Source organism: Drosophila innubila, assembly GCF_004354385.1.
Source record: "Drosophila innubila isolate TH190305 chromosome 2L unlocalized genomic scaffold, UK_Dinn_1.0 4_B_2L, whole genome shotgun sequence".
Lineage (NCBI taxonomy): Eukaryota > Metazoa > Arthropoda > Insecta > Diptera > Drosophilidae > Drosophila > Drosophila innubila.
The window spans coordinates 4,545,823-4,565,707 of record NW_022995372.1 but is presented as its reverse complement, the minus strand read 5'-3'; the positions used below and the strand labels follow the sequence as shown (position 1 = coordinate 4,565,707).

Below are 19,885 nucleotides of genomic sequence, written 5' to 3'. Positions count from 1 at the left end.
AAGATAATTTTCGGAAAACGGCACTGAAATGAAAATGAAAAATGATCCAGATCAGTCTTTAAGGCTGCCATACGTGAAATCTTTTTCTGAGAGATGGCAACGTTTTTCAAAAAACAATGTATGTGTTTTATAGTTGTGTGCGTGTTTGATTTTAGCCTATCGCTTGCAAAATAAATAAAAAGAACAAGTGAAATTCAATTGTATATATATTAACTAATCAACGCGAGCATTGCAATTGTAGCATACATGTGATTTGTTTGGCGTGGCGCAGCTGGAGGCTTAAATAGGGCAGCGGCGAGAGCGTGGATTTGGAGCAAGCAGGCTGTTTGGTGAAATTTTTGTTGTTGGTGGTGCAGCAGCCACGCCACCTCCTGCCCACAGCTCATACACACGCAAGATGCTGTGTATACAATATTAGCGAGAATTTCGAAGAAACACAGACTGCGTTGGGAATATTAATGCTTTTGTAAACAAAACAACACAGAAACAAAAAGCGCCAGCGATATTATTTTTGAGGTCATCACTAATTATTCCAAAGCACTTGGGGGCCAGCTGGTGAATGCAAAGATTACAAGTGTCAGTTTCAAAACAGTGTGTGCAATGGCAACAAGTCTTGGTAAATGCGAGCCGCAGGAAGTTGCAGCACCGGCAACAACAGCAACGACGTCAGCAACACAGCTACTAAGACAACGGCAATCAAATGGCGGCACCGTTCACGAGACTCCATCAACGTCATCGACGGCGTTGAATGGCAAGGCAGCTCCAGCAATAAAGGCCAATGACTATAGCTCTGGCACATTTATGAAACTTAAAACCTATTTGCTGGCCTTGCGTCCTTGGTCGCTCTCGGCCAGTTTGGTGCCGACGCTGCTCGGCTCCGCATTGGCATATCGTTCGCAATGGGCGGCCGATTTCTCTATGCTCACCTTCTTTCTCACCGCTTTTACGGTGGTCACGGTCCACTGTGCTGGCAATGTGGTCAACACGTATTTCGATTTCATCAAAGGCATCGACAAACAAAAGGCTGACGATCGCACACTGGTCGATCATATACTCACCAAGGATGAGGTAAATAAATAACTATATACAGTCAATCAAGTAATTTTTAAAACAAAATAGAAAATTAAAAACAAATGTGCATTTATTTTGACTTTCTTTATTTCTTGAAGAGATCATTGACAGCAATATTACACCTCATTTTAGGTGGTTTCACTGGGCGCTATTCTATATTTGGCTGGCTGCGGTGGCTTTGTACTGCTCGCCGTACTTAGTCCAGCCAAGATGGAACACTTGGCGCTGATTTATTTCGGCGGACTGTCATCGAGCTTCCTTTACACTGGCGGCATTGGTTTCAAATACATTGCGCTGGGCGATCTCGTGATATTAATACTGTTTGGACCCATTTCGGTTCTGTTTGCGTTCATGTCACAAACGGGTCATGTCGACTGGACGACGATGGGCTATGCCATACCGCTGGCCCTGAACACGGAGGCAATACTACATAGCAATAATACACGCGATGCGGAAAGCGATGGCAAGGCGGGCATCGTAACACTGGCCATTCTTATTGGACGCACTGCCTCGCATGTGCTGTATGCAATGCTGCTCTTCACACCATACTCACTGTTCTTCATCTTTGGTCTGAAATACTCACTATGGTTCCTGCTACCGTTGATAACGCTGCCACAGGCATTTCAAATTGAGAAGCGTTTCCGGGACGAGCAGACAATGCATGTGGTGCCCAAGCAGACTGCTAAGCTAAATTTCTTTTTTGGCATACTCTACATCATCGCCTGTTGCTGTGCCCAGCAGCTGCCCACGTTTGTCTCGCGAAAGCACTAGTTACTCTATATAAATATACACACTTATGTATATAAATATTTATGTACATGGAGATGGCATTGTCTTAAACTTCTGCAACAGTTTTAGGGAATTTCATTAGTTCTATTTGTTTGTTTTTTAAATATTGATTTTAGTGAATGTGGTTATGAATAATGTATTGTATTTGTCTCAAGTTTGCAGTTGCACAAATTTTGAATGCTTTGCTAGTCTCCTAGTCTCTAAAACTACAACTACTATTAAAGCTAAAAAAGCTACAACTAAATCTAACTCTAATTCTAATCTTAGAACTGAACATATCCCACAAAAGCTCATCGCCTGAGCTTGAATAACTCAATTCACATTTTTATTTATTTCACCTCAACTTTTATCTAAATGAAACCTATAGTTTGTTTTATATATAATGTACTCTTCCTATTGCGCGTTGGAATATCGGACCAAGATCGTTATAGCGTCGGCATGTGCAACAATAATGAAATCATTAAATGACCTAGTTATATATCAATATACATACATAACATACATATATATATTCTAAAGTTAATGTTACTTTATAGAGATGCTTCAAATGTGCAACTAAGTTATAAATCAATAACGCTGGCTTTGCTTTTTGTGTACAACAATTGTTAGCGTTTTTTTAAACACACTCAACCACATACATAAATCTGCATATATACATAAACAAATACATATATAAATGTATAAATATATATAATTAGATCATGTAAGCCCAGTGTCTAGCAGCAGGCTCAAGAGTGAGAATATCAACACAAAGAAACACAAACTTAAACTTTTAAAATGAAAATGAAAAGAAAAAAAAAAAACAAATGAATAATTCAAAATCGTATATACTATAAGCTTATCGGATCGAAAGATTTTTTGAACGAGCAACAATTGTTTTCCAAGCATAAATCACAATACCTAAGCATATAAACAAATAGCTTTAAATAACAATAACATACACAAAATATTTGTGTATCGGAATGACAAGAAGTGAAATATGTATTGTTACGAGTATAATGCGCATTCTAAATACAATATTGAATATTTAATTTTGTGGCAATATTTGTGCACAAAGCTGAAAATTTGTTTTTCATACATATATTTGTAACGGTATTTGTATTCGTAATTTTAGTGCTTAAAGTTAATTTTGTAATTCGCATGCACATATAAAATGCTTTTCTTGTTTGCTGAGAGCGTGCGAAATATCAGAGGCCAATGTGAATATTGAACTGAATGATCAATGTGAAACAAACAGAAAAACAAAAACATAACGAAAAATCAAATCAACTAATTGACAATTTTGTAGACTAACTTAACAACAATACCAACATCAATGAACAATAATAATTATAGTTATACTATGATAGTAATGAAAACCCACTTAGAGAATGAAAATGATTTGGGTTATTATATTCGATTCGTTTTGAGTAATTAAACAAATGGGATTAGTGGATATAATTCGATGTTCTGTTTACCATGTTATCTTCATGAATGAGAAATATTTATTTCATTTAAATGTTAAGCCAAAACATATTAACAAATTGCAACAGTATTATTTATTTCTCTGAATTCAAATTGTAATTTATGGCGGAAGAATGTAAATTTTAACTGCTATCAACATCGTTGCTGAGCTATCAATATCTAATTGACGATAACAGCCCAGATATGCTTCTGCTCTTTTGATTGCATTTTTAATAGGGGTGATCATATTTTTAAAAATATCAATATTGATAGTTCGATATCAAAGAGGTATTCTTGAAACAAATTCAGATTTGGTTTCGTCGAAAATTATCTAATTTTGAATTTTATTGGTTTTGTCCATAATTACTTTATTGCTTTTTTAGAAAATTTTTTAATCGCTCGAACAGTCCTAATTTCCTTCAAACTATCGATATTTTTAAGGCTGCCACACCGTTATCTATTTTGTATTTTTATTTTAGCTATTTTGCATCGTAATTTTAGGTTTTTTTTCGAATGCTGGCAACACTCAACAGCTGTTTTTGTTAAAGCAATTAAACAGCACTGGTGGGTGTAACAGTCTAGAATTGGGTTTTGAAACAAAACGCATACGAAATAAGTAAGCAAAGTTAACAGTAACAAAACAAGTCGTAAATATATTTAAAGTGCATGGAAGGTAACAATTACTTGTCATACTGTATGCCGCTTTCTTAGTAATGTCGACTTGACTTTAACCTTGCGCTCGGTGCATCCATAATACATATGCGCATTTCCTGACTGTTGTAGAATTCTCGACGGTTTTTTGATTGCCTAAATGCTGCGAAAATGAGTGACAGCCAAAGAATACTTGATATTAATTATGAATATAAGACAACACCGTCAATTGCAGTGCTGCGGAAATAGCAACAAAGTCAATATACTCCACAGCAGCTGCCGTGAGTAGCCTAGCGTATTATACTCGTTGCGCTTAGAGCAAGGATATATTGTATTTGTTGGAATGTATGTAACAGGGAGAAATAGGCATTTGCGACTCTATAAATTACAGTGTCAAATGACAAGAAAATTAAAAATTTATCGGAATTGAGATCTCGAATATCTTGCACATGTGCCCTTTGATCTTGGCCTGCTTTGTGGTGCTTCCTATTTTGTTTCAGTTACTAATCCTAATTACGAATTTCATTCCAGGTCGACATGTCCAACGATGAGAACAAGAACGCTGCGTCCATCTACGAGTTTACCGTAAAGGATACACACGGTAATGATGTATCCCTGAAGAAATTCCAGGGCAAGGTCGTCTTGGTGGTGAACATTGCCTCACAGTGCAACCTGACCAAGAAGAATTATCAGAAATTGACCGATCTTAAGGAGAAGTATGGTGACCGTGGTCTGATCATTTTGAATTTCCCATGCAATCAGTTCAACTCGGAAATGCCTGAGGCGGATGGTGAGCCGATGGTTTGTCACCTGCGCGACTCCAAGGCTGACATTGGCGAACTATTTGCCAAGGTATAATACGATTAATTCGAATCATATACGAATTGAAACAATTGTCTAATCCAATTTCTATTTATAGGTCAATGTCAATGGAGATGACGCCGCACCTTTGTACAAGTACCTGAAGGCCAAGCAGACCGGCACTCTAGGGAGCGGCATCAAGTGGAACTTTACCAAGTTTCTGGTAAACAAGGAAGGCATCCCAATTAACCGCTATGCACCCACTACTGATCCTATGGACATAGCCAAGGATATTGAGAAATTGTTGTAGATATCTAGTTTATAAGCAGTATAAGACTATTTACAAGTACATATACATTTATTATAGCTTTCGTCATGCCTCGTTAGCTGCATTAACTTACAACTTAGTCCTGTAGCTGTTAACCATACATATGGCTTTAAAACACAACTTTGAAAATGATAATTATAATTATTTAATACTTTATAATGAATCCCAGCTTAGTCATATGCGTATTATGTAAAAACTATATAAATGTTGTCTTTTCCATAACGTTCTAGTTTGAAAACTATTCGATGCCGGCAAAACGATAGTTGCTAATTAATAAAAACAATCGTTACTATCGATTTGGCAATTGAAGATTTGACAGCACTAGGTCGATTGCGGCTACACTGGCAATGTAAATTTTAGTTAATGCAAATTTCAAAATGCAATAAATTGCAACAATTTTATAATTTGATGAAAATTTAAAATTCGAAACTATATAAAATTAGGGAAAACATTTAAATTAAAGTTTGAAGTTCGCCACCCCAAGGGGAGAGAAGTTACCAATTTAATTCTAAAAAAAATATTTAAAAATATAGAAAATTCTTACAAATGTTTAAAAAATGCTGGCTTCAAAATTAAGAAAATATCAAAAATAAAAAATTTTCAATTTACCAATATTGACATTTGACCCAAAATTGTAGATAATACCAGATCGGAAAATTTAACAGGGTGCAACGCTTGGGCCAAAACCGACTTTCCGCACCAGTGATGCCAAGATTTAAGGAAACAACAGCTGTTTCTGGGTGGAAAACAGGTGCATTTGTTTTTGTGCACTTTTTCACAGTTTTACCAAAAATATTAATAGCAAAACTGAGCTGGAAATATATTAAAATTGCCAGACTTTCAGCTAATAGCAATTTTAAATTTTTTTCTAGTAAAAGGTTTTTAATAGCCAGATCTAGCTATAAAATAGCTAAGTTGGCAACACTGAACCTTGCTCCTTGGAGTTATGGCATGCATAAAAAGTATAATAAATAAACAATAGAACTATTTTAGTTTACTTTTAAATTAATAGTGAATGAAAAATATTTATATTAAAAATGCTGCGCTGCGGACATGTGAGGCGTTTGCTGCAGGTGCCACTACAACGTGTGTATTCAACTGGTGCTAATCCAAGCGGTGATAATGAAAGTGGAAGAGGGGGAAAAGGGAGAGACGTTGAGGACCAACATCCCATAAGGCGAACGTTTCGCTTGCTTGGCAATGATATGCGTAAAATTAAAGAGTTCTTCGTGCCACAGGAACTGAAATATGGCAACGATTTGGAGTCTACAAAAACACAGAGCAAATTTCAATTCCGAGGAAACAAAGCTGAAATTGATGAGTTCCAGACGCACTGTGATGTACTCATCATTGGAGGCGGCGGCGTTGGCAGTTCCATAGCCTACTGGCTGAAGGAGAAGGCGCGCGAAGGACTGAACGTGGTGGTGGTGGAAAAGGACGAAACGGTGTGTCTTAAATCTATAACTAAATGTAGTTAATTAATTTACACGCCTTACATAATTACAGTATTCAAAATCCGGCGTACAGGTGTCGACGGGCGGACTGTGCCCGCAGTTCTCGCTGCCGGAGAACATACAGATGTCGCTGTTTGGCGCCGAATTCATGCGCAATGCCGGCGAACATTTTGGTGAGGATATTCCACTTGGTTACACGCCTCACGGACACCTGGTGCTCGCCAACGCGGCGGATGCGGAGACACTGCAGCAGACATCGCAGTTGCAAAATGAATTGGGAGCACGCAATGAGCTGCTCACGGCGGAAAGACTGTCAGCAAGATTCCCTGGCTCAATACCCAGGACATTGCTCTGGGATGCCTTGGCCTGGAGCGGGAAGGTTGGTTCGATCCCTGGGCGCTACTCACGAACTTTAGACGCGCCGCCCGCGGCTACGGAGCACACTTTGTGCATGGCGAAGTCATTGATTTTAAGTACCAGAGTCAGTCGGATATCATTGTGACTGGCGACTCCGAAGCCAGCGAGGGCAGTTACCAAAGTCTCGACAAAGTCGTTGTCAAAATGCCAGATGGATCAAAGCGTACCATTAAGTTTGCACTGTGCGTCATTGCAGCGGGCATCGAATCTGGGAATGTGGCTCGTTTGGCCCAGATTGGTCATGGTGCGGGAATGCTGCGTGTTCCGCTGCCGATAGATGCTCGCCAGCGTCACATGTATGTGCTGCACACAGAGGAGCCGAGTGCGCCGGGATTAACAATGCCCATGATTGTGGACACATCCGGCACATTCCTGCGGAGGGATGGCCTAGGTGGTGACTATGTGTGTGGTCACAATGCAGAGGAAACGACTGGAGATTTAACATATTTTGAATCCACTATACGACCAAGTCTCATCAGACGGATTCCCTCATTGGCAACTGCCAGCGTTGTGCAAAGTTCCTCCGGCTTGTACAATTACAATGTATACGACGAGAATGGAATTCTCGGAGCACATCCGTACTATCATAATCTGTACATTGCAAGCGGATTCAGTGGACAGGGGATTCAACAGACTCCGGCAGTGGGACGTGCCATATCCGAGCTCATTATGGACGGACAGTTCCGCACATTGGACTTGTCCCGCCTGAGCTTCGATAGATTAATTGTGGACAAACCAATGTATGAGTTTAACGCTCTAAATTAAATTTAATTTGTTGTACATTTGTTATGTAGAGAAAAAAGAAAAGAAAACCAATGCAATTTGTAACTGGGAAAAAGTGTTCTACTTGAATTGACCTGGTGCCTGGCCAAAGAGTCCTCCACCCTGTTTACTTGCGGCACGGGAAGGCGCAAAGCCGAGCAGCTTTTGAATATTCTGGCGAATGGACATCGTTCACAGAATGTACAGGAATATAAAAGAGCAGTCGGTGTAATCATCGCCCGACAGATTGCGATGACTCAGTCCCTGAATCCATGAGATGGGGTAAATGGCAATTGTGCCACGACGCGGCCATCAAAGATGCTATTGAACATGCTCAGCAATGCGGTAAATGCGAATTCCGTGGCAAACATGGACTTCATCTTCACCAGCGACAAGTCGCGATTGTTGTTCTTCAGTTTCTCCTCATAAAGGCTATAGTCGAGATCCCGACCATAGGATACCCGTTACTTATTTCAATATATATATATAAAAGTGATTTAAAGAAATTATTTGTATTACTTTGAAAACATTGAATCGCCGTAACTGCCGTTCTACTTGTCCGATCTTGATGCGATTCAGTGGGATAAAAAATAATACTAATAGATAACGTTAATAACCACAAAAAACGAATTATATTAAAAACTGTGGGTGGGGTGGTTTTTCGCGATTTGCGGAGGCGGAGGGAGGCGTGTCAAAAATTTAAAACAAACTTGACCTCCATGGGGTCTATAGAAATCTGTTTGCCAAGTTGATGATGATCAAGAATATATACTTTATGGGGTCGGAGATGCCTCCTTCTCCCTGTTACATACACTCCAACGAACACAATGTAGCCTTTTACTTATTTTGTAAGTAATGGGTATAATTAAATACATATATTAAAAGAGTCTGAATTAATTTATACGTACTTACCTTACCAGCAATTGTTTTCAATGCCCGCCCCCCCTCTGACCAACAAAGGGCTCTTTTTTGTTAGGGAAGGCCATAATATCATACAAACACATAATAATATATAATAGCACTGGTGGTCGACACATATAGCAAAGGCACGTTCTGAATGCCTAAGAGCACGAAGGGCCTATTACAGAGCCAGGGGCACCGATGCACACGCTAGCCATAGAGTAGTGTACGGCGACAAGAGAAGAGTATTTAAGAGAGCCATTAAGAAACAAAAAAGGCTTTGTTTTCTCAGGATGTGCAAAGAAGCAGACCAAGACCCTTGGGGTTAGGCATACAAAGTGGTAATGAAGAGAACGAGGGCCTTTAAAAACTCAGTTCCAAATAGCAGACATTGGCAACTGGCAAACATTGTGAGCACAGAAGATGAAGTCGTACAAGCAGCCCATGGTATGAAAAACGAGACATCACCGGGACCAGACGGCATTCCAAACAGGGCGCTGAAATTAGCAATTAGCGCGCAGACAAACGTGTTTGTGGCATTATATAATACGTACCTTAGTGAAGGAGTCTTCCCGTCGCAATGGAAGGAGCAACGCTTGGTGCTAATCCCAAAGCCTGGCAAGCTAGCAAATGACCCATCGGCCTACAGACCCATCACCATCTCGCGAGTGACGAGCATCGCTGGGAGTGCTATCGAAGGGAAGAGATGGAAGGGAGGCTCAAAGCAATAATAATTAATAAAAAAAAGACGAAAATTGGCATTGTGCACTGTGAGCAAAAAGGGTGAGCTTCTTTGTACATAAAAATTACTTTTTGCGCAGTGCCGAATGCCAATTTTCGCCTTTTTTTTTATTAATTTATATTTTTATTGAAAATTTTTAGATTAAACTGAATTTTGTTCGTCACAAAATTGGATATCAGAAGTTTTGGGGCTAGAAATTGCTTTCGTCACTAGACTTTTACCTCGTGTAGAGGTTTTTTTTGTGGGATATCAGAAATTTTTGCAATTGCTTCTGCTTTTGAAATTGTAACTTTATCATTAATGCAGGCAAATAGAAAAATATATAAATTTAGTTGTTGAACGTATTTCATATCAAAAAAAAATTTTTTTTCTTTAATTATTAAGAAAAACTAGGGGGCTCCACCGCCTGCTCGCGTTGCCGTACTTACTATGAAAAAAAGTTTTTCATACTAAGACTCGAATTTCGCCCGATCGGTCCTATGACAGCTATATGATATAGTGGTTCGATTAGAACCAACTTTGGTCAGGATATATAAGTCTAACTTAAATGCATATTATATTAGTTTGGTTACGATTTCTCATTAAACAATAAAGTTTTTCACAGTAGAACTTGATTATCGTATTTTTAATTTAAATTAAAAAAAAAAAAAAATTTAACCAAAAGACCCCAACAGCCCCATTAGCTGCAATCATTACAATTTTTCCCCTCCCACTTGCACCCCCGTGTCTCATGACCCAGGTGAATTAGAAAAAGTTTTAGTATGTCATTTTGTAAGTTAGGACTAAACCTTTCGATCGGTATATAACTCGATCTGATCGGACAGTCGTAGCAAATTGTCAATATTAGCTGTATATATTGCTAGTCGCCTTTTGCACCCTTCGTGCTGTTTTCGTCACTAGCGTGCCGTCCGCAGTGATTCTATCAGTTCGGTTAAGACATCTTAATAAACAAAAATTTTTTTCATTCTAAAGACCTGGCTACACTTAGAGCGAAACGACCGCGAAATCAAAAACTCCATGCAAAACAAACGGTAAATTTTTTTTTACAATTTGCAGTTTGATATTTGGTTCACACTTCTCTATACGTAACGCTACGTATCGGCATAACGTTGTGTTAACTATAACATGGCACTGTTAAAGCAACTTTTCGAAATAACGTATTGGAAAGAGGTTTCAAACCTATTTTCGTCAGTGAACAAAGAAAACAAGGGGGGTCTGCCCAATGCTCGCTTCTCTCGCCTACCCCCGGCTCGCTTCGCTCGCGGTGAGGTGCGGCTACAGTCGAGCACGCTCGACAATAGGATACCCTGAGCCCATGTACTCTTTTATATAAGTTGATGGCAATTATATGATATATGAAACCAAATTAAACCAAATTTGGTCAGAATGTAAAATACCAACTTAAATGCATATTCTAATAGTTTACAAAAAACTTTTCCATACTAAAAGTTGATTCTTGACCGATCGGTCCTATGACAGCTATATGATACAGTCGACCGATTTGAACGAACTTCGACAAGAATGGAAAAACCAAGTTAAATGCATATTTTATAAGTTTGGTTAAGATATCTCATACTAAGACTTCATTTTTGATTGAGAGTCTCTATTGCAGCTATATGATATAGTGGACCGATTTTAACCAAACTTGGTCAGGATGTATAATACCAGCCCAGATGCATATTTTATCAGTTTGGTTCTGATATCTCAACAAACAAAAAAATTTTTCATACTAAAAACTTCATTTTCGATGTAACGTTTCTATGACAGCTATATGATATAGTGGTCCGATCCAAAAATAAACATTATACCCTTTTTTGAGCCCATTTTTAATGGGCACAGGGTATAAAAACAAACTTGTTCTGCCTATGGTATCCAGGAATCTACATACCGATTTTGAAGTCTCTAGCTCTTATGGTCTCTGAAATCGACGCGTTCAAACAGGCGGACAGACAGACGGACAGGGCTAGATCGACTCGGTTGTTGATTCTGATAAAGAATATATATACTTTGGGGGGTTTGCCACGCCCCCATCTGCCTATTACATACATTCTGCCAAACACATTATACCCTTTCTTGCCCATTTTCAATAGGCTCAGGGTATAAACGTTACACACGCGAAACTACGAACAACTTTCGGCTTTCTTAAATCACTGTGTTTATCACGTTATTAATGCACCACTGAACTAATATATCACTCGATATTATATTTAACGTATTTAAAAAAATTAATTAGAAATTGATAAATTGCAAATCGTAATCGTAATCGCTTGGAATCGATGTAGAGTGAGTCAAGAGTAGCCACAAACCACAACTTTGTTCAGCCTGCATTCTGGCAGCACGCATTTTCCTCTCTCACTCTCTCCATCTTATGCAACAAATTCGAGCCTGCCAAAGGCTGCTGCAGTGCGCGCGAAATTTGAAATAAAAGACAATGTCTAATTTTATGAGATTTTTAAAACGGAAAATGTTAAGTTTTTTTTATTACAATAATAATAAGCAGATACTTATTATATATGTAGAATTATCGTTTCTCTTTATTTTATTTATTGATTTTTACAAGCATAATATTGTCGCTGATGCGTGTAGCTCTTTCGGTAGCTCAAACTGAAGTAGTTGTTGTAATGACTGGTTCAGAAGAAAGCTCGCGGAACCAGTAGTTGTTTTCGGCGATGCGTTGTTGCCAGATCGGGCTGTTGCCGCGGTAACGGCAACGCCACATATATATGTGTGAGAAATCGGAAATTTCAAGTAATTAAAATTATTTTTTTGCAGCTTTCAGTGCTCGGCAAAGATGCAAAAGTAGTGCTGCAATATGATCGCTTTTCCTCTCATGCAATTTCATGCATAGCAATCAGCTTCTGCCCGACTATATTGAAAACTGTGACGTCATACGGAATTTCGCCTTGCAATATAATAACACAATTATATTAATCTAATTATATACTTGTATATATATAAATTATACATCAACAATTTCATTACATGATATCGATAATTCTTTTGCTTATCGCTTTTACTATTTCGTACTCTCTTTGTGCGCGCATTGCATATAAACGTATCATGCTGTCTGGCTCGCACGTTCAACTTGCTATGCAAATGTAATTATTGAATTATTGAATTAAATGTAATTTCGAAATATCTTCTCTATTTATGGGTCAATCGCTTTGAAATTTTCAGAGTCGTTTAATAGACTTACTTCTCACCCGATTATGTAGTTAAGGAGTGCTATGTCAAAAATTGCGCCTGTATATCGTTTTGTGCAATTTGTGGGCGAAGGAAGCGTGCCATCAAAAATTGGATCAAACTTGACCTGCGTATGGTATCCAGGAACCTACATAACAATTTTGAAGTTTGTTACTTGAAATCGAAACCCAAAAGAAAATGGGTACTATTTCGTACTGTCTTTGTTCGCGCCCTCAGTGCTGCCAGTTTAGCAATTTAGTTGCTAGATCTGGCAACTTTTAAAAAACATTTGCACCTTTTCTTTTTAAAATGCTATTAGCCACAAATCTAGCAACTTTTAATTTTTCTTTAGCAATTTTAGCAACTTTATTACAAATCTAGCTATTTTAAAATTTTCTTTAACATTTTTGCCTATTTTTGTACATTTTTCAATTGATTGCACATATTACGATAAATAATTGTCACAAAGATATCGGAGCTTGAATTAAACTCAGTTGATCGATTTCATGAACTTCTTCGCTCACTCACTCTCTTATTGACTTTTCAATTTTGCTGACTGGTTATGGTCTACACAGACATTGAAAATGTTGCCATAATTATGATCTTCCCTATGAGTACTTGATTCAAATTTCAGGAAATGAAAAGTACTCGGACACAAGTGAAGCTGACGAGTTAGATAATGCAATAAGTATTCTCTCTTAAATATTATGACAAGAAATCATTTATTTGAAACTCTAAGAAATCATGTTCCTTATTAATTTAATTTTTTGTGATAAGAAATCATGTTTATTTTAATTCTAAGTATTGTTAGTTTGTGTTTTTTCTTAATAAAATACTTATTTTTTGTAAACTAAAATTTTAGTGATTTAGCAATTCTTTTGGCAATTTTTACAAAATTTTAACAATTTTTAGCAACTTTTTTTTCATATCTAGCAATTTTTGCTATAGAGATTCTGGCAGCACTGCGCGCCTTGCATGCAAACGTATACATGCTGTCTCGCTCGCACGTTCGATTTGCCATGCATATGTAATTATTGAATTAAATGTAAATTCCGAAATAACTTCTCTATTTATGGGTCAATCGCTTTGAAATTTTCAGGGTCGTTTAATACGCATAATTAAAAAATTGGAAACAAACTTGACCTGCGTATGGTATTTACAAACCTGCACTCTAAATTTGAAGGCTCTAGCACTTATAGTATCTGAGATCGACGCGTTCAAACAGACGGACAGGGCTAGATCGACTCGGCTGCTGATCCTGATCAAGAATATATATACTTTTATGGGGTCTGCCATGCCCCTTTTGCCTGTTACATACATTCTGCCAAACACATTATACCCTTTAATGCCCATTTTCAATTGGCTCAGGGTATAAAAATGAGCGCGCCAATTATTTTGATGATTTTGGAAAAGTGGATAAGGTGTAGCTGCACCGATAAAAAGAAGAACGCAGATATGAATAAATATAAAAAAATAAAATAAAGCTTTCTTCAATGATAATATTAATAAAATAAAATTTAATATATGCAATAAGCATGCATAACTATGAAACTACATAAATGCAAATAACGAACATAATTAAATTAACGCTTTCCTAAATTTTATTTGGTTAAATTAGTTTTTGTCATTTTATTTTGTTTATGAACAGCTGATTTGGTTTAACAGGGCATAAAAACAGCGCAGGGTCGCTTAAATGCGTATATCGATAACAAAAATACCAAAATTCTGTACATAACATAACAGCTGATTTTCAGCGGGGAAAAAGGGCAAACGTAACGATTTCAGTTCGCTCCGAGTGTAAACTAGGCTTAAGACCTTATTTTCGATTGAGCGTGTCTATTGCAGCAAAATTTGGCCAGAATGTACAATAATAGCCCATATGCATATTCTATGAGTTTGGTTCTGATATCTTAACAAAAAAAAAAAAAAATTTTTCATGCTAAAACTTCATATTCGATGTATCGTTTCTATGACAGCTAAATGATATAGTGGTCCGATCTAAAAATAAAAACAAACTTGATCTGCCTATGGTATCCAGGAACCTACATACCAAGTTTGAATTCTCTAGCTTTTATGGTTTCTGAGATCGACGCGTTCAAACAGACGGACAGGGCTAGATCGACTCGGCTGTTGATCCTGAGCAAGAATATACATACTTTATGGGGTTTGCCACCACTCCTTCTGCCGAAGGGGAAAATATAAATATGTATAATAAAACGGACCAATGGCTATAGAGCAGTGGACGGCACCAACACACTCATATGTTTCAGTGCGTTAGTGTGCGAGTTTAAAGAATATTTTTTTTTTATTTTTTAAAAATTCAAATTTATAAGTTATTAATTCACTCAAAATCCCCATAGGGCTCTGTTAGCGCGCAAGCAGCGCGCGTCGAAAAGTCATACAAAATGAGAATATTCATCTCTCGCCCTCTTTGCACATACATGTCCTTATGTAGCCAGACAGAGAGATGTATTTGGGCGCGCAGGTTCATCTCTATGTATGCGTGCATCTTGCAATAAATGTGTGCATATGTATGGGCTGCTGAGAGAATTGACAACATCGCTTTGTTTATAAGTTGATTCCCTTTAAAATTTGTAAGTAAGCTCTAATACCCTGTACAAATAAATTTTTTAATGAAGAAATTTCAAGCGCAAATAAATATTTAAAATTATAAAAACAACACATCGCATATTTTTTTTAGTATCTACATATATAAAACTATAAGATTTACGATTTTTTTCTTTATAAAATATTAAAGACAATTATTTTTTATAGCTAAAGGGTATTTCATAGCACGCATGTTTTGTATTTCGCTTGCTGTGCCAGCAACGAGCTCGGCCAGCCAACTGAATCGAAACCAAAAATAATTTCCCTCAAACGACGCGTCCACCGAAAAATTACCCAGTGGACGCCCCGTCATGCTTTTAGCTGAGACACTCAGTTGTATGGGATGACTTCTCTATAGGTTATTTGCTTAGTGATGAAACCCACCAACAAAAGCAAGAATATACAGTGGGGCGACATGGTGTAGTCACCACAGTGCCTATGCAAAAGCCAAAAATAAAAAGGTCAAGCTAAAATTTGGACTTTAAATGTGTAAGCACTGTTGTTTGGTCTAGCTGTTAAACTGTATTCTTGTTTTTGTATTGTTCTAATTTTCCTTTTCAAGAATAGCATCAAAAGAGACAGCATGATATTGTTTTGGTATTGCAGCGTGAGCAACTTGCAAGTAGACCAGTTAATACAAAAATTAAAAAAAGCTTTTAAAACAAAGCTATTGTGCGATGGGTTAATATTATAAATAAAGGTATTAACTATATTTATACTACTAATTCGTACTGTCTTTGTGCGCGCCTTTCATACAAACGTATACATGCTGTCTCGCTCGCACGTTTGATTTGCCATGCAAATGTAATTATTGAATTCATTGTAAATTCCAAAATAACTTCTCTATTTATGGGTCAATCGCTTTGAATTTTTCAGGGTCGTTTAATACGCATACTTCTCAACTGATTGTTCAGTTAGGGAGTGCTATGTCAAAAATTGCGCCTGTAAATCGTTTTTTTTCAATTTGTGGGCGAAGGGGGCGTGGCATCAAAAATTGGAAACAAACTTGACCTGCGTATGGTATTCACAAACCTGCATTCCAAATTTACTCTAGCAAAAATCTCTAGCACTTACAGTCTCTGAGATCAACGCGTTCAAACAGACGGACAGGGCTAGATCGACTCGGCTGTTGATCCTGATCAAGAATATATATACTTTATGGGGTCTGCCACCCCTCCTTCTGCCTGTTACATACATTCTGCAAAACACATTATACCCTTTTTTGCCCATTTTCAATGGGCTCAGGGTATAAAAAGTATATGTACTTCCTGCTGTGTTTTGTGTAAATTGGTATTGTCTTAAGTACGTTATTTTGGACATTCTGTGTTTGTCTTTGCTGTGTTTCGTTAGAGGTTTCGCTATGAAGTCCTGCTCACGCCTCAATAAATCTTTTTGTATATTATTAATAAACATTGGAAGATTATCAGGTGTTAAATTCAAGTACTGAGAGCCGCCGAGGCTCTTGCTATATACAACTAGTCGGCCGGTGCTACAGTCGAGCATACTCGACTGTCGGAGACCCCGTACTTACTATTCAAAAGCAGCCACTTCTAAAAATTAAATAATTTTTACTATAAACTTTAATTCTTATATATAAGCCTACATAAATGTAAGTCTTTAACAGAGATAAAATCAAAACTACATGTTCAACATGCAAAATGTTGTTATAAATAAGCTAAACAACACTTAATTCATATAGTAACATAATTGAAGCAAAAAATTTAATTAAATAATATATTTGAATCAAAAAAAGTTGACAGATAAATTTATTAAAAACATAAATAAATATACTAAATTTATAAAACATTAAATTTACATAGAATTCTCAAATGACATTTATATAAATGTCAATATAAAATAATTTAAATAAAATTATTAAACATAAATTCAATATATTGTGTCAATATAACATTCAAAAATAATAATTTAAAAAAATTTTGAAATTAAATAATAATTTGAAAAAAAATTAAAAAATAGCTAAAAAATCAGGTAAAAATAAGTGGCCCACGGCGGGAATCGAACCCGCAACAAAACTCCAAAAAATATTGAATGACAGCCGCTTAGCCTCCCAATTTGCCACATTACTTCTTTTATTACTCAATTACAAAATCAAAAAAAATTTTTTTAGTCTTTAATCATCATACATTTATTTATTTTAAATGAAAAAGAAAAAAGAATAAAAGCTAAATGTCTTTCACCCACGGCAGTACTCGAACCCACGAACATTCTCTGACTCCCCGCCTCTTAGCACACTACGCCACAGAAGCACACGACTGATAGGACGCCAATTTGTTATATAATAAGTTAACTCAATTTTCATGTTATAAAGTTATTCAAGATTTTTCCTTCCAACGCTCCCTTATCAAATCAAACAGTAAAATTTATTATTTGAATATCTTGACTATTTACTGTCCGATCAAAGTGAAATTTTCAGCAAAAATCTAGGATACTTCTCTTGGTCTATGCAAAATCTAAAGTCTCTAGGTTTTTAATTGCTCTTATAATTTGGATATGAAGTTTTCTATGTAGATTTGTAGGCGGTTAAGGGGGCGTGGCCAAATTTTGTAACATACTTCATCTGCCTGCATTTAGAGCAACCTCCATACCAAGTTTGGTGTCTCTAGCTTTTAAATTGTTCTTTTAATTTGGATATGAAAATTTCTATGTCGATTTTTGGGCGGTAAAGCGGGCGTGGCCGAATTCTGAAGCAAACTTGATCTGCTTCCTTTCTACATACCAAGTTTGGTGTCTCTAGCTCTAATAGTCTCTGAGATCTAGGTGTTCATACAGACGTCAGGACAGCAGGACAGCTATTGATGCTGATCAATAATATATGTATATACTTTATAGGGTCTGCCACGCCTCCATCTGCCTGTTACGCACATTTTTTTTAAAACAAACTTAATAGACCCCTGTACTTGTTTTAAGTACGGGGTCTAAAAAGGTAACCTAACCTCAACTTAAATAAAGCACATGTATTTGGCGAGAACCCGACTGACGCCGCCGAAAAGATGCAAGATGCGTTGTTGTTTTTTGCTCTAGTTGTCTTTTGTTGTTGTTAATGTTAATTTGATGTTACATTATTGCTTTTTGTCTTTAAAAAATAAGATTTAAAAAAAAAAAAAATCGATTTTAGACTGGTTGTTCCTATGGCAGTTATATGATAGTATACCGATTTTCACTAAGCTCGCCCTGGTTATATAAGATTTCTTTTATGAAGAATTATGAGGTTGCGTTGCAGTATAATGGAAAACAAAAAAGTTTCCCATACAAACACTTGATTTCAGACCGATAATTCATATGACAGCTATATGATATGGTGGTTCGATCCGGCTGATTTTTATACGTCATCTTACCATAAATTTATAAAAATTTTGTGTTAAGTTTCCAGCCTCTACCTCAACTAGAAGTATTTATGGCATTTGCCAATTGCAACCCTCTAGATCTAGCGGAGAAATATCTAAATTGGCAACACTGCTGCTGACTCAATTTGCCTCGCATCAATAGCGGCATTACAGCGTAACAGCCCTATAACAGCTCCACGACAGCGACTTAACAGCAAAATGTCGTAGCGGCGACGCCACACGAAGTTTTATACTGTACGTGGGCAGGCAGCGCCACACGAAGCTTTATACCATACGTGGGCAGGCAGCGCTGCGGCAGAGAAAATTCCTATACGCGGCGCACGGCGCGTGCCGACCACTGCTACAGAGCTACGCCAACTACAGAAAATACCGAAGAAAGACGACGACGGCAGCGCAGCTCCTGCATTAACGTTGCGGCAACTAGCGTTGCAAAGCTAAAGTTGCATGAAACCCACCAACAAAAACAAGAATATGTATATACGTGTATACTATGGAATATGCACGACTCCTTCTGCCTGTTACATGTTTTTCAAACTTACAGTAATATACAAAACCAGAGTATAACAACAAGGGGCACCGCCCAAGGACGTAGGCAGGGGGGAAGCAGTTGTCCCCCCTATACTCATGGCTAACAAACTTTTAACTTTCTAAATTTACTCAGGGCCGGTTTCCAATGTTTCCTTACATTTTATCAAAGAGATCATTTTAAATTTTACTTGTTTTCTTTCTGCGCGATTGAATTCACTTCACTTCTCGATAGGCACTAAATTCCAAGAAAAGTTTCGGTTGAAGATCATTAAGTTCTGCAAATGAACTACGATGAACAAACTCCGGTGAGTTGTCGATGTTTTCATGGAAATCGATTCAATCAACTCGAAATATAGTCGCTTTTACGAAAATCAAGTTGTCGATAATTCGATGTATGTTTACAACACTAATAAAAAGAATTTAGTTATTTTTTTTTTTGAACCGAACCTTTTATTTAAGAAATATGTTCGGTTCAGGTTCGGTCTCACGGAGTATACAACATCAAATGTTCGGTTCATGATTCAGTTAGGATTGCTTAAAAAAAACCCGAACTGAACCGGTTCAGCGAGGTTCGGTTCAGAATCGGTGTGCAGCCTTGGTTGAGATATCTCATAAAACCAATTCTTCCTATGGAAGCTATATGATATACATGTCCGATCCAAAAACAAACTTGATCTGCGTACGATATCAAGGAACTTACATACATACCAAGTTTGAAGTCTCTATTATCGACGCGTTCAAACAGACGGACGGGGCTAGATCGACTCGGCTGTTGATTCTGAGCAAGATTATACATACTTTATGGAGTTTGCCACGCCTCCTTCTGCCGAAGGCGAAAATATAA

At 37.2% G+C, this 19,885-nt stretch overlaps 3 protein-coding genes and 1 pseudogene across 4 annotated transcripts; 3 read left to right on the top strand and 1 right to left on the bottom strand.

Moving 5' to 3' along the window:
* Window positions 1-139: 139 nt before the first annotated feature.
* Window positions 140-3,300, top strand: LOC117781219 (ubiA prenyltransferase domain-containing protein 1 homolog). The gene is made up of 2 exons (XM_034617973.1): window positions 140-1,068; window positions 1,204-3,300. The coding sequence occupies exons 1-2, from the start codon at window positions 601-603 to the stop codon at window positions 1,840-1,842; spliced, it is 1,107 nt and encodes a 368-aa protein (XP_034473864.1). The 5' UTR covers window positions 140-600; the 3' UTR covers window positions 1,843-3,300.
* Window positions 3,301-3,820: 520 nt separating this feature from the next.
* On the top strand, window positions 3,821-5,623 carry LOC117780432 (probable phospholipid hydroperoxide glutathione peroxidase). 2 transcript variants are annotated; one of them, XM_034616957.1, is made up of 3 exons: window positions 3,821-3,919; window positions 4,486-4,806; window positions 4,874-5,623. In XM_034616957.1, the coding sequence occupies exons 2-3, from the start codon at window positions 4,492-4,494 to the stop codon at window positions 5,063-5,065; spliced, it is 507 nt and encodes a 168-aa protein (XP_034472848.1). In that variant the 5' UTR covers window positions 3,821-3,919; window positions 4,486-4,491; the 3' UTR covers window positions 5,066-5,623. The 2 variants fall into 2 exon arrangements, with proteins under 2 accessions (XP_034472848.1, XP_034472847.1); XM_034616956.1 differs by lacking the exon at window positions 3,821-3,919 and adding an exon at window positions 4,176-4,235.
* A 421-nt stretch (window positions 5,624-6,044) lies between these two features.
* LOC117781501 (FAD-dependent oxidoreductase domain-containing protein 1) lies at window positions 6,045-7,782 on the top strand. The gene is given in 3 exon segments (XM_034618271.1): window positions 6,045-6,528; window positions 6,590-6,857; window positions 6,860-7,782. Coding segments are annotated over 3 exon segments (1,536 nt in total). The 5' UTR covers window positions 6,045-6,120; the 3' UTR covers window positions 7,720-7,782.
* LOC117779680 lies at window positions 7,712-9,295 on the bottom strand (annotated as a pseudogene).
* Window positions 9,296-19,885: the final 10,590 nt, after the last annotated feature.